This window comes from Ischnura elegans, assembly GCF_921293095.1.
Source record: "Ischnura elegans chromosome 13 unlocalized genomic scaffold, ioIscEleg1.1 SUPER_13_unloc_1, whole genome shotgun sequence".
Taxonomy (NCBI): Eukaryota; Metazoa; Arthropoda; class Insecta; order Odonata; family Coenagrionidae; genus Ischnura; species Ischnura elegans.
Window position 1 is genome coordinate 12,148,383 of NW_025791657.1, and position 14,200 is coordinate 12,162,582.

The 14,200-nt window shown below is 38.3% G+C and overlaps 1 protein-coding gene across 1 annotated transcript in view; it reads right to left on the reverse strand.

Moving 5' to 3' along the window:
- LOC124172513 (zinc finger protein 41-like) overlaps positions 1–14,200 on the reverse strand; it is a 38,521-nt gene that overhangs the window by 6,857 nt on the left and 17,464 nt on the right. The window contains 2 exon segments of the mRNA XM_046551953.1: positions 5,478–5,597; positions 13,415–13,612. Coding sequence (XP_046407909.1) covers positions 5,478–5,597; positions 13,415–13,612 — 318 coding nt within the window.

The window sequence follows — 14,200 nt, forward strand, 5'->3', positions numbered from 1 at the left end:
TAGGATGATAGGAAGGATTCTTCAAGGAGACCAAGAAATAAATGTGCGTATGAGGGGCTGAATCTGCTTCCCATGGCGTAACCTTTGATCTGCAGATAATGTTTATCGTTGAAGGAGAAGGCGTTTTTAGTGAGGATTAGGTGAGACAGATCGAATAAAAAGTCAGTGCTGGGTATCTGAGGTGTAGGTCGATTGTCCAGAAAGTGTCGAAGGGAGGCAAGGCCTTCTACATGAGGTATAGAGGTGTATAGTGAGGTCACGTCGATAGTGACCATAATGATGTCTTTATCAACAGGGAGAGAGGTATAATGGAGGCGATTGAGGAAATCGTACGTATCTTTAATGTAGGAAGGAAGGGAGTGTACAAGAGGCTGAAGATAATAGTCAACAAATGAAGAGATTCGTTACGTGGGGGAATTTAAAGAGGAGACGATTGGGCGACCAGGATTGCTTTCTTTGTGAATATTCGGTAGAATGTAGAAGTGAGGGGTTCGCGGATGGGGTGGAGATAAATCTTAGTTGAAAATATTTTTCAGTCTCAGGCGATGCTGGATGAATGTCATTTACTAACTCCTATTGAAGGAAAATTCACGGTTAATTAGTTAATAATATGTGATTCCTTAAATTCCTAAACACGCAAGTACTTTCATTTCAAATCGTATCTCCTTGTCCAAGGAATTTGTCTAATGTTCTCTGCAGCATTCTCGTCATCCTCGTCGTACGACCCAAGTCGGCACAGAAATCCAATGACGACCTTGGGCTATCTTCATTGCCTTTTACATGAAGAAGAGTCGTAAACCCTCAATGAACCTCCTTGCATCCAGAGTTATCACTTAGCTACGTTCAGGTGCGATTTCATCTCCATCACCATACTCACCTTCAGCTTCACTGTTGCCTGTGTAATATGGTTTCAGCAATATCAAGTTCACAGTTTTCATTGGTCCAAATTGCAGTGAATATTATCGAGCACTTCATGGCTTGTTATGTGGCACAGTTTGGAGTTGAATACATTTTCAGATTCTGCTGTAATGTTGTACACTGCACTGAAACTTTAGAAATCGCAATGAAAAAACAATTTTGAATTTTTTGACATTTGACATCGGGCCAGCCTTTAGCCAGAAACAATATTGCTTGCTGAATGTTCACCTTTGAGCTTAGCGCGTTGGCGGTGGATGATGATATCAGAAGGTTATCTTCTATAGATTCTAGAATATTATCTACTTATTTCCCACGGTAAAGTGTTCTCAAATTTTTAATGATCCCCATATCCATTGGTTGCTCCAAGGACGTTACGTTTCCAAGCAGAAATTCCAACTGATAATTTTTTAACACACAATTTTGCAATTAGCATGTGCCGTACAGTTGTCAAGTACAAGAAGAACCTTTCTTGATTTCCATGCTAATTCTATATCCCCACTGGTCAATCATTGCGTAAAGAGACTCACTGTCATCGCTACCTTGCTATTGGCTTCGTACATTGATGGTAAACTGCTTATTCTTAACCCTTTAAAGCATTGAGGCTCAGCACTTTCCAGAATTGCCAGAAGAGTTTTTTGTCAGTTCCCGAAACATTTAAACAATACTAAACAGTGATGCAATCCATCGATTTTTTGAAGCCCGTTGGTCCTACAAGACTGTAATAAGAAGAGCCATTTGGTGCTGCTCGATATTACAGTCCCGTTTCATTGGCATTGTAAATGCCATCAGCGCAAAAATTCAGGAGTGAGTTGGGCAGTTTGTTCAATGGCCACTCCTCGGCACTCACAACATTAGCACTTTTTTCTCCGTTAGCTCTCTTGAATTTTATTTTGTTTCTGGTCTTCCATCGAGATACCAACCATCTGTTGCCTTAAAATGGTCATGACCAAGTTTCAAAGCTAGTTCCTCCGACTTCTTATTTAACATTGGACCGCTTACACAAATCCCTCGATCGCTTACAATGGAATACCATTGATTTAAAGCGTCCTCAACATCTGGATCCTTACGTTGACGCTTGCGTTTCATAGACGATGCCTGCTTTCCTTTTTGACTCCATCTGAGCTATCGTCAATTTCGGCATCCCGGTAATCTCAGCCAAACGGAGATGACTGGATTGAGGATAATCTTTATTTTTGTCGAGTATAGCAAATTTCAGCGAGTAAAAGGTCTTAACGTGACATATTATTCAAGAAATGGAGCGTCACTGAATCTCAGAATTAAAACAATATCACCTATCCTAGGTTCACTTAGATCGTAGAGCACGAGATAAATCCCACCAAATGTGCGCACCATTTAAACTGGTTTTAGACTGTTAGTTCACAGATGACTAGGTACAAGTGAAGAAAAAAATGTCTTTTGTGCATGCATAGACTACTGGGAGAGTGATGGGAAAAAGAGAAAGGAACGAAGAAACGTAATTTTCCGATAGTGACTACTCGGTTGTACAGAGGGAAAGGAATTGAAAGGATAGATTTCATGAGTAAGTTGAATTTTGTTCAAGATGCTGCGAACAAAAAGCTCTTTGTTAGCGAAATTGTTCGCCTCGTACTGTCTCCTCTGTTCAAAATCAGCCTGTAATTCCTAGAAATTCCCGTACTCGCTCTTACACCCTCGCCACGGGTGTCATCAGCACTTTCTAACTATCCCGGGCTCATTCTATCACCTATAGCCTGCCACAGGAGTCCTCTCCTCTTGAACACATCACTACGTTGAATGAGGTCTCATGGTCGGGAAACAGCATCCGATTCCTCACACGGATGATATAAGAACAAGAGTTTTAAGATTAAGGCAAGAATAGGTACACTTGAGAAAAATAAGACTAAATTTTTGAAGGAAAATTTAATAAACAGTATTCTGATACGAAAAAATTTTAATTTCGTCGCGAGCATAGAGTCAATGTCGCCGACTCACGGCCCAATAAAGCGGCATGCTGTCCCAATTAAGCGGAGAAAACTCTGGGATATTCTTCAATTGGATTCGGTTCTTCAAGATTTTATACCTTGAATGCAAACGCACAATCAAAGTGCTACTTCTCATGACGTCTCCTATCGTTAGCGAAATTCAGGTCCGGCTAAAGGGTGTGGTTGCAAAAATGGAGGGAGCAGGGTGGCATGGAAGTGAAGAAGTACCTAATTTTTTTGCCAGGGTTAATGTCTTCCAAACACAGGTTTAAGGTCAATGTGCTGCCATGGCACACGGACCAATTAATAATTGTGCTTCAAATACACGTGCGCAGATAAGTGCCTGGGCAGGGTCTGCACATGACTCGGCCTTAAAACATGATCGAAATATCGATTTTTCTTATAATATTATCGTAATGCAGCGATAGAATTAATTTTCTTATCACAACTAACAGTTTTTCTTTTTTTTATTCTTCCTCTTAATCTTTTGACGTTAAAATATTATGAAAACGTCCATGCTCTCTCTCTCGTGAAAATCAACAACCCATTATTGTTTTATTCCTATGACAACTTTTATATTTGAAGTTATTGAGGGTTTTATATTCCATTTATATCATACTTACGTATGCCAATCTGCCAATGGTAGTTCTACATTCAGGTTTGAGAGATTTCTAAGATTTCATGGCAAAATTCTTTTTTGGTGCTTTTAGATTTTTGGTGCTTTTTTAGGGGAGCATCGTGGGTAGTAACTGTATTAAATGCGTACAGGGGTCCCACTCTAACTACATTATAAAATTCACGGCTTTTGCCAGGTTTTTCACGGTACACGAAATTTACCGCTTATTCACGGTTTTAAGGTTTTCACGGTTGCGTGGGAACCCTGGTGTATAACTTAAAGCACACGAATATAACTTTTAAAAATACTAATCTTACTAATTTTACTTAATTTTAAGGTTTACCAATTCATGGGACTCAACGGTGTATGCAACCAGCTCTACACTTACTTATCTCTGTAAAAACTGATACGAAATCCACATAATCACAGTTCTCCTTATCTGGGTGTAAAACATAATAATCAAGTCTCCTTGGAGCAATAAATTCAGAAGCTATACAGGAACATAACATCTACTTGTTTTTTTATTCTATCAGAGAAACTAGTGATTGATGTATTATTGTCAATTTATTATAGTGAATTCTACCTGAATGTGATGTCTAGTATCCTCAACTGGGGCTCTAGAACCAATTATAAAATAATCTTCAAAATTCATACAAGGATATTATAGGTTATAGGTAAAATGTCTGCTTAAACAGCATGACTCACTCTACTTCAAAAATTGACTATATTACCTCATACATGTGCATTAATGTCTTCTGCTAACGTTTGTGCAAAAAATTATACTTATAATTATTATGAATTTCTTCATAAACATTTTTTTTTCTTTTTTCATTAGTACTGTTTTTGTGTCTTACATACTCACTGACATGCCCAATATTTGTCCAAACAAATCACTGGACCAATTTAAATATTATTATTATGATTACCTGAACAAAGGCTTGGGCCACAAGGCCATTTGTGGCCCCATCTGTGCTATCATTGTGCACATATCCTCCTCCATCATCACTGATCTGATCTAATTTTACACAAGGGGACCCACATTTTGCCATGCCACTCTATTAGAAAGAGAATTAACACTAAATTGCTATGGGTTTTCACTAATTGGCACAAGAAGTAAAAATGTCACAACCAAAACATCAAATGTATGCACAAATGAAAAATTCCCTGGAATGGTATTCTGACCTCAAGAGATGAAGGCATGATAAATGTATTGACCAACAAAATGTGGGCCACCAAGTTACTCTGCCTTGTCAATTAGCCATAGGAAAATCTTCCCAAGAAAGAAGAACAAATTTATCAGCAATATTTTGGGAAATGATGGTCTCATGACATCATTCATCGGCAACCAAGAATTTTTGTCTACATGTCCAGACAAAAATGATGATTTCATCCATTTAAGGAAACCATTACATTTTATTTCAATCAAAGTTGAACATATAGCATGCTCCATCAAAATCAGCTTACAGAAAATAATTGATGCCTGTCAACAACCAACCTGGTTTGCCAACATCCAATACCCTCTCCAAAGATGGTATCACTTGCTCAATGAGCAAAGGTGTGTGATCTGAGCAGCTGTATGCCCCCATTCTGTTCAGTGCAATTACCCATTCATTTTGAATGATTTTGTCAAGAATGACACATCTCTTTGTTACTTAAAAAAACATTTGGTCCAATTTTCCAAAACTTAAGGAACTGTGATTCCCTTAATCTTCCTTGAAAAAGCAACCAAAATAGGTCAGGAAACGTAGGGGTAGGCAAAAAATTAGCATGTCAACATAGTGGAGGAGCTTTTCTTTAACCAACATGATGGGTAACACTGAAAGTTCTAATTACGACTTACGACACATCTAACATTTACTATATCATTTGATGAAGGAATAGAAAAGGCATTTTTAGTGTGGCAAATGATATTGAATTTATAAATGGAGGACTAAATTTGTGTAGTAGCAAAGCTATGCTTAACAAAGCAAACATGAACTTACCAAGTCCTCAGTTGCCAATGGATCCAAAGCATTACTTGAAATTGCAGCTGGATACGGTGTGTATATCTCAGGATAATTATCATCTCTGAGAGGGTCTTTGTTCTCCTCTTTCACAGATACCTAGAAGATAATTCTGGGTGCCAATCAATGGGGAAAAATAAAAATGTAAATAATTATAAAAAATAACAATTAAACCTTCTCTTTCACCTGAGACCACTCAAGCTGGCTGAAATCATGTTTGCATAAGATTTTAGAGACCATCTAAAATGAAATGGCTGACAGAACCAGTTTACTCTGCACGCCTTGGTGTGGAATGCTTCTCAATGTGCTAGTCACAGTAGAAGTGGGTAAAATCTTCACCTTTCGACTCAGGTATTACAGGTTCGAATCCCAAATTGGTGGCCTTCCCCCGTCCAGGCCTTGGTATATTTGCATGTTCTCAACTTGATTGTAGGAGAGGACTTCAAAGTCTTGAATTCCATCAATCAATAAAGATAAAGCTATTATCACCATTTGTTCACATTTATTTAGAATAAGGGCCATTTGTTTCATCGACATTGCAGGGCCATCTGACCCTTGGAACACCATCAGCCCCAGCATAAACTGATCTTGCCCTACATGTGCATTATCAAGCTTATACATGGCCATTTTTTCTAACTAAACAGCTCCTAAGGCTTGCATGCCTTACACCTTAAAAAACACTGCCGCGAATCGTCTACTACTTATCATTTCAATTAAATAATCTACGTTATACTGCATATAAAGGGAAAAAAGCTCAGATAAATAATTTTAAAATGTACAGCAACACAGCAGAATCTTCTCCTTATATATACAACCGCATGTGTAACCACTCACTCACTCACTTCCAGAAGAGCTGGAGAGCTGAAATTTAATACACAGGAGGGGGACCGGATATGATCCAGCGGAAAATTCCAAAAACGCGAAAAAGTCTATTAGTTTTCGAGATATATCAACTTGAATTAAGATAAAGCCTTATGGGACTAAGAATTTTTTTCCTTTTATTGCGTATTTACGAATGTCTGAGGAAAATGAAATTCCTCTGACGAAAACAAGATTTTTTTGTTGATTTTTTTATGTGGTTGTCATTGCGATATTTTGTTAAAAAGTATTTTTTATGATTTTTTGAAAATTTCCTATGCTTATCTTTCAGGCCTATCTTGGAATATTCATAAGTTGAAAGAATTCCGAGGAATAAACGATTTTCAATATTCCATTGTTGAGATGACGAATTTTCGAACTCGAATTTGAGACATGTGCCATATGAAAATTTGGAATCTTCTGGAAAAACCGTTGAGGGTACTTCGTATCCTCACGATTTACCCTGATTTTCCCGTAAACCTCTTGGTCAATTCATACTAAAATTCCAAAAAATATCCTGCACATGAAAAATCACTGTTGCCATTATTTTGTGAAGTACACGATCTTGAATAACTTGGCAACCGTTCAAGCTAGACGAATGAAATTCTCAAGGTAAAACTGCTATGAAAAAAGTCAACTTTTACAATGCTGGCCATTCCACCGGATCGATTCATTTGAGTTATATCGATACAAATCTTTTTGGATACGCTTTATTCGCTAATAAATTTTTTGTTATTCAAAGTATGAATACGAAATTCAAGTATAATATTACTGCTAACGTGTTTAATCAGACAAACGTAAAATCTAGCGGATCGAATGATTAGAGTGGAAGATATTATCGATCCAAGAGTGCATTCGATAGATGCCTTTTTCAGACTTCTTTACATAGTTACGGGGATAAAATTTCTAACTGATTGCTTAGACAGCAATGTTCTCTACATGCATATGAACTATTTTGATAAGCAACGTTTCTATATAAAGATATATCGAAATGAAATAATATCGATAGGTCTCATTTTCTCATTTGCTATTTACCGTACCCAGCCTGTGCGAAGGCTTATTCGCAACAGGAATCAAAGTAGCTCACATCTGGTGGCCAATTTCAGAAATGAGACGTAGATGATCGGCCGGCTTGTTTACTGATGCTGATGCTACAGCCTAGCGGTGAACGAAACGGGTGTATTTTCAGCACTTTTGTGAAGCGAATACTGATGTATATCTCAGTTGTGAAAAATGGATGAAGTAATTTTCACCACATCTGACGTTCTGGAGTTCAATAGAGACTTAAAGAGGTCCTTCGTTGAGGGCTATGAAGTAGAATGCTGTAATCACATATGGAAGTTGTCGTAATTGAAGCACTGGAGTATTTGGTTCTTGTAATGGGCTTTTCCATACAAATAAGCGTTATTAATGGAATGTCACACGAGATACAAGCTTTTCAGAAGAAAATTGGCGCTTCTTTTTTCCGTTTTCGTGTGTATCGTTTGCCGATTTTATCAACCATCTATTACAAGAGATATATCATTATTAAAATCATCAAACAATATGATAGGCATCTACTCACATAAGCCATCCGTCCTCAATAATCTATTCTTCTTAAGGGAATTCGACGTCGTTGTTGTCGTGAGTGGAATTCCCCTTGTATTGGCGTTTTGACTGCTATGTGGAGTCACTCGACTCTCACCGGCTAGCGAAGATCGATGGGGAAGTGGCGAGACGGGTCGCGCGAGGGTCTCCGTGCCTCGGCCCCGGTCGGCAAAATTGAATTTTGGCCATTTGGGCTAAGCGACTCGAGAAATCCTTTAACCCAACGAAGCACGCAGGCCTTAGGAACGTCGGGGTTTTGCCCCGCATCGTATTCGGAAGAGCAGGGCCTAGCTATTGAATGAGAAAGAGACAGATGTTTTAAGGACCGACCCGGTTTTGACGGGCCCCCTGGCGGAAGATGTCCCGCCGATCGTGGGGGGGAGCTCTCGTGATCCGTGTGATAAGTCTTTATTTTTATAAAGTGAAAATGAAGCACTACCGTAGTGTTTCGGGTAGTGGTGCCCATATTTCGGATGGGAGGTGGTGTACTGTCTTTTGCTTCGTATGTCAGTGCTAAAGCCAGTTGTCTGATTTATATTCAGTGCTCACGCGCCTTTCAGTGCTTTGCATTTACAACTGTCATTTGCTGATAGCGTTGAAGTGCCTCCGACTGTTGGTTCAATTGTCCTGCATGGTTATGCTGTGGTGTACTGCCATTTGCTTCATATGCCAGTGTTGAGCTAGTTGTTTGATTGCAATTCATTGCTCACGCACCTATTTTAATACATTGCATTCTCAAATGCTCTTTCTTGATTGTGTCGAAGTGCCTCCGACTGCTTGTCGATTTAATTGTCTTGCATGGTTATGCTGCGTTGAACTGACTTTTACTTCATATGCTAGTGTTTGAGCTAACTGTCAGATTGCTATTCATTGCTCATGCGCCTATTAATGCATTGCATTCACAACTTTCCTTTGCTGATTGTGTTGAAGTGCCTCTGACTGCCTGTTGGTTTAATTGTCTTGCATGGTTATGCTGGAGTGTACTGCCTTTTGCTTCATATGCAAGTGTTGAAGCGAGTTGTCTGATTGCTATTCATTGTTCATGCACCTATTTATGCACTGCATTCACAACTGTCTTTTGCTCAATGTGTTCGAGTAAGCAATATTTCTTTCCTTATCCCTGAATGTGAGGCTATTTAATTGCCTTAGTATATTTTCAATTTTAATAAAACTGTTTCGAACGTTAGGCGTTGAAGTGGTGATCTATTGTTTTTCAGTGATCTTTTTCAAATTTTAATGTTACCTTGTGTTTTATGCATTACTGTTTTTATCAATAAAAATGACTTAAAGTTTAATTAATATAGGTTTTTATTTAAAAGAAAAGAAAGAATGCGAGTATTACTATTACTGCGGTCACTGGATCACATAATTGAATAACCAGTTTTGCCGCTAATTGCTAGTTCTGCCATCTATGAAAGTTACCATTACTACGACGTCTAAGGAAAAAGCGCGGGGAGGTGAGGGGAGGCTACCTCGTTTTAACATGGGAGTTCACAAAGCCCGGCCGTGCCTGCCCGAAATTTTCAGGATAGTACGTGATTGGTGACTTTAGATTTCTGTTATCTTTTGGTCTCCATGGCAACCATAGTTTTAAATTTATGCCGAAATATATTTCCAATGTAAAGTAAATGGGAATATACTAAAATCGTTTTATACAAGTTACCTCTTTTGCGATGTTAATAAAAATATAAAGACATAATCTTTGACATATAGGTCACATTTAGCAATGATGCACATTCCGCTTGACACATTTCCCTGAAAAAAAAAATCGAATCAAAAATGCTGGAATTCGATTTTTCCCTTATATCTTTTTTATTTATTTAGGTGAGGGACTGAAACTCTAACTGGTAAATAAAAATAAGTTACAAAATAAAATATAAGTTAAAGAAAACTAATGCAGTTGTTACAGTTGAAATTATGATCGATAAAATTGTGCATTTTATAGATATCTTTTGCAGACCTGTTACTGTAGTTGCTGGGATAGGGCTTTTAACAGTATGCTAGAAGGCAACGTACTATTCATACATATAACTTATTTTGCAAAACTACATCCCCCTATCAAGATATGTCGATATGAAGTTAAATCTATATGTGCCATTTTCCTACCATATTATGGCTGACATGACAAGTTTGTTCTGCACATATTGGTGTGCACTGCTTCTCCATTTACCTGCCACAAAATAGGCGGGTTAAGTCTTCACCTTTGAACCTTCTCAATGTAGTTTCTAGCCAGGGGTAGTGCAAAATGCATGTCCTATCAAGCAAATTTCAACCTTCTCGATGTAGCACCTAGCCAGGGGTTGTGAAAAATGCATGTCCTATGAAGTAGCTTTGAACCTTCTCGATGTAGCATCAAGCTAGGGGTAGTACACGATGCTTATCCAATGAAGCAACTTTGAACCTTCTCAATGAATCATCTAGCCAGGGGTTGTGCAAAATGCATGTCCTATGCAGTAGCTTTGAACCTTCTCGATGTAGCATCAAGCTAGGGGTAGTACACGACGCATATCCTATGAAGCAACTTTGAACCTCCTCAATGTAGCATCTAGCCAGGGGTAGTGCAAAATGCATGTCCTAAGAAGCAACTTTGAACCTTCTCAATGTAGCATCTAGCCAGGGGTGGTGCAAAATGCATGTACTGTGACGCAACTTTGAACCTTCCCAATGAATCATCTAGCCAGGGGTTGTGCAAAATGCATGTCCTATGAAGCAACTTTGAACCTTCCCAATGAAGCATCTAGCCAGAGGTTGTGCAAAATGCATGTTCTATGAAGCAACTTTTAACCCTCTGGCAAGAGGTAGTTCACGATACATATCCTAAGAAGCAACTTCGAACCTTCTTTTTGCACGATCTGGCCATAGGTAGTGCAAGATGAATAACCAAAGAACATCCTTTGAACTACAGCAGGAGAATGCTCTTTGAACTCGGATAGTGCGCCATTTGTTGATTCTTTGGACGTTCATGAAGAACATTCTTTGCACTAAAGTTGCTTCGCTGGAGAATATTCTTTGCATATCTTTTGAACTAACTTTTCGCCACTGGGAAATAGTATTGGAAATTAAATATGTTGTTATAAAATTTTTGAGTGAGGTACTTTCTGAATTGGTAAAACATACATGATTGTATGCAATTGTATATAATATATATGTAACTTGAAAATAGGATCTGTGTCACAAAGTCAGACACATTCATCCGTTCCATTGTACTGAATTTTTTGGGTAAATATAATACTTTTTCATGACATATGATTCCTTTTTTCAATAGACTAGAGCCTGTAACGTTTTTTTAATATTTTTTCTATAACTTAACAAATAATTTAATTACACTTTATGGACAACTTTTGTAATTTAAAACACTGGAGCAAAAAATACACATCCTCCTGCCACGACTATTACAATCCCTTTTGTACTATCACTCACTGAGCCACTGCCATGAACTGCACCAGTGGGGATCTTGAGTTCTGCCGTATCTCTTCCTCCGGTCTCTCAATACAACACTACGCTTGCTTTTCTCCCGATCTTTTTATAACACGTCTATCTCTTCCTTCTCTCCATACACGACTCCCTTATTTTTCCTTCTGCGTCCCTCACTACCATTGTTAATTTTAATTTATTCATTTAAACAACAACATGGCGGGTTGCTTACGGGGTAAACATTTTTACGGTAATTAATGTGCAATGTGGAAATGCTAAATGAGGATAATTTGTACATTGTTCTCTGATGGAATGAACCAAGACCACAGATAATAAGTATTAAATGCAGAAAAACATTAAATGCAAAGATGTTAAATCAAAATCCGCCTGAGTAGTATTAATTTTATAACTGATAACTTCTGCAGCTCGATTCTGTAAATGTGATATGGCCGTCACAAGCGGATTTCGTCAATGTATTCACGGCTTTGACGCTGGAGCGATTCTGAAACTTTTTAGTGACGTCACTCTCACAGCCGCGTCCGTGAAAGTATTCACGCCCAAGAGGGCCCGTGGTAGCTTCGTCGCGGCAATGCGCTCTAATTTTTCATTATGAATTTACGCTGTGATTGATAATTAATAGCACATTATTCATTAATTACGATGGTGGCTATTTCATATTGTCACTTCCCATAAGTAATATGTATTAAAAACAAATAAAAGAAATGCCTAAAGTTAAATTTACATTCGCGTCCTATTTAAATTGATTGGCCTTCATTGCGATTGAAGTTGGTGGGAAGTTAAACCTTGCGCTGAGGGTTTGACAATTATCTTATATTTGTGCATCTTCTAGAATGTACAAGTAAAATACTCACAACTTAATGTTCATAATAATTTGGAGTAGAACCAACGGTAAAAGTATTGTACAGTATTGAATGTTAACAGATTTATTTAATATTTGTTTCGTAAGTTCAAGCCTTCGATTTGTTTTTATTAACGAGAATGGAGGCTCTTTACATACCTCCGCAACTATTGCATGAGCACCAATGTCGACGGAGGCAATAGATGCATATACTTCGGCGGCAGATACGCGATATCAATCCCTTCGAGACGCGAGATTGGCGATGGATCACTGAGTTCACACCACGATTAATTCGTAGACGTTTAGATGGCTTGCCGGGGCATACTTTAGTACGTTAAGATAAACATTGATCATCTATTCCATCTCTTCCATGCATTATTGCTGCCGTTCAGTAACACGACCAACATGATTCGTTTTTCTGTTGACATAATAGAAATACTAAGACATGTAAACATCTCGCCCTCTAGCAGACACTGTTAATAATCTACTCGTATTCGCGCCAGAAACATTTTCATCAGTATAAATCGTGAATAGTGGCATGTGCTTGCATAATCAGACATATATGTATACGCACCACAGCGCATTTAAAATTATGTACTGAAATGATGAGAACAGCTCAAACGCATACGAGAATGAACCATTATTAAATAATAAAATAACACTTGTTCTCATTCCGCGTAAGCATTAGCTCCATATTATGAGGAAATTAGAGCTAATTGTGCAATTACGAGCCCGCTACGTGATAACTGACTTTGATACGCAGCACTTGACAACATATAAAAGAGGTAATGCACAGTTTATAGCTATAAACTAATTAAACAACCGTAACTTATCATTAATAGGTACTTTTAAAAGAAAAGACCTCACTCAAAATTGAGTAAAGAAGTATTATTTACTTTGGGAGTGAATATTCCACGGCATTGTATATGTTTCTCTATGGTAACTGAAGTTGCAGTTGGCCGCTGAAGTAAGTTTGTATCGGAGATTCTGATTCGTTCCTCGCGTCCGCACAGCTACCAACATAAGAAACTGAAGTGATCGTTCGCAATCCGTCAAACATCTCACGACACAGGCTTACAGGATCGCTTGAACGTCTTTCACGGTGAGAGGCGTGAGAACTCCACTGTGGTTCGAACCACGCGAAGCACAGGTATGACATTTACAGAATCGAGCTGCAGGCTTTATATTTGGAACTCACCAGTGCAACAGCAACCGCACTGCCATATGCAGGAACTGCTCTCACATCCATTACTTCATCTAGTTGCCCCTCCTCAGCAGTGTCCTCTTCCATCATTTCCTCATAACCCCCTTCATAATACTCGTCATACCACTCTTCCTTACCCACTGTCCCTTCAAACGGCCCCTCCTCTGCACCCAATTCCTCCACATATTCTTCCTTCAAGGAGGCATAAATAGGTAAGCGATTATATTATGTTCCAAACATGCTAGATAAACAATGTACAGTAAAGTTAAGTGAAAATTATGATTGAGGAGCTTGTGGAAGGGAAGAATGGCAAATGTGGTCCTCATATGAGATAAATACAAGGACTGTCCAGATAGAAACAGAAATTTTGAAATAAAAAATATACATTGAAAATAACAATTTTTATAAAATACGAGGGATATCCTGTAAATAAATTCCATTTTGGTGTGTAGATCGCTAGGGGTGCTTTTTGACAAAAGGGTGGTTTTCAATTTTTAGAAATTGCTTAAATCAAAAGATTATTTACTCCTGGAGTATGTATTACACTCTTTTAGATTTTTTAATGACAATATTTAATTTTCACGACTAAATGAAAATTGAAAATTTTCAAGCACCCGAAATCGCGATGGCTAAGTATGAATGCTGAGAAAAGCCCGTGCGACGTCATTCTGGTCTCAGCTGTGAGAGGCCTCCTTGGTGCAAGGCTATGAATGCTTCTACAATGCAGGATGCTAGCAGGTAGCAGAGTGCCCTGCCTGCAGGTAGCACTTGGGTTAAATA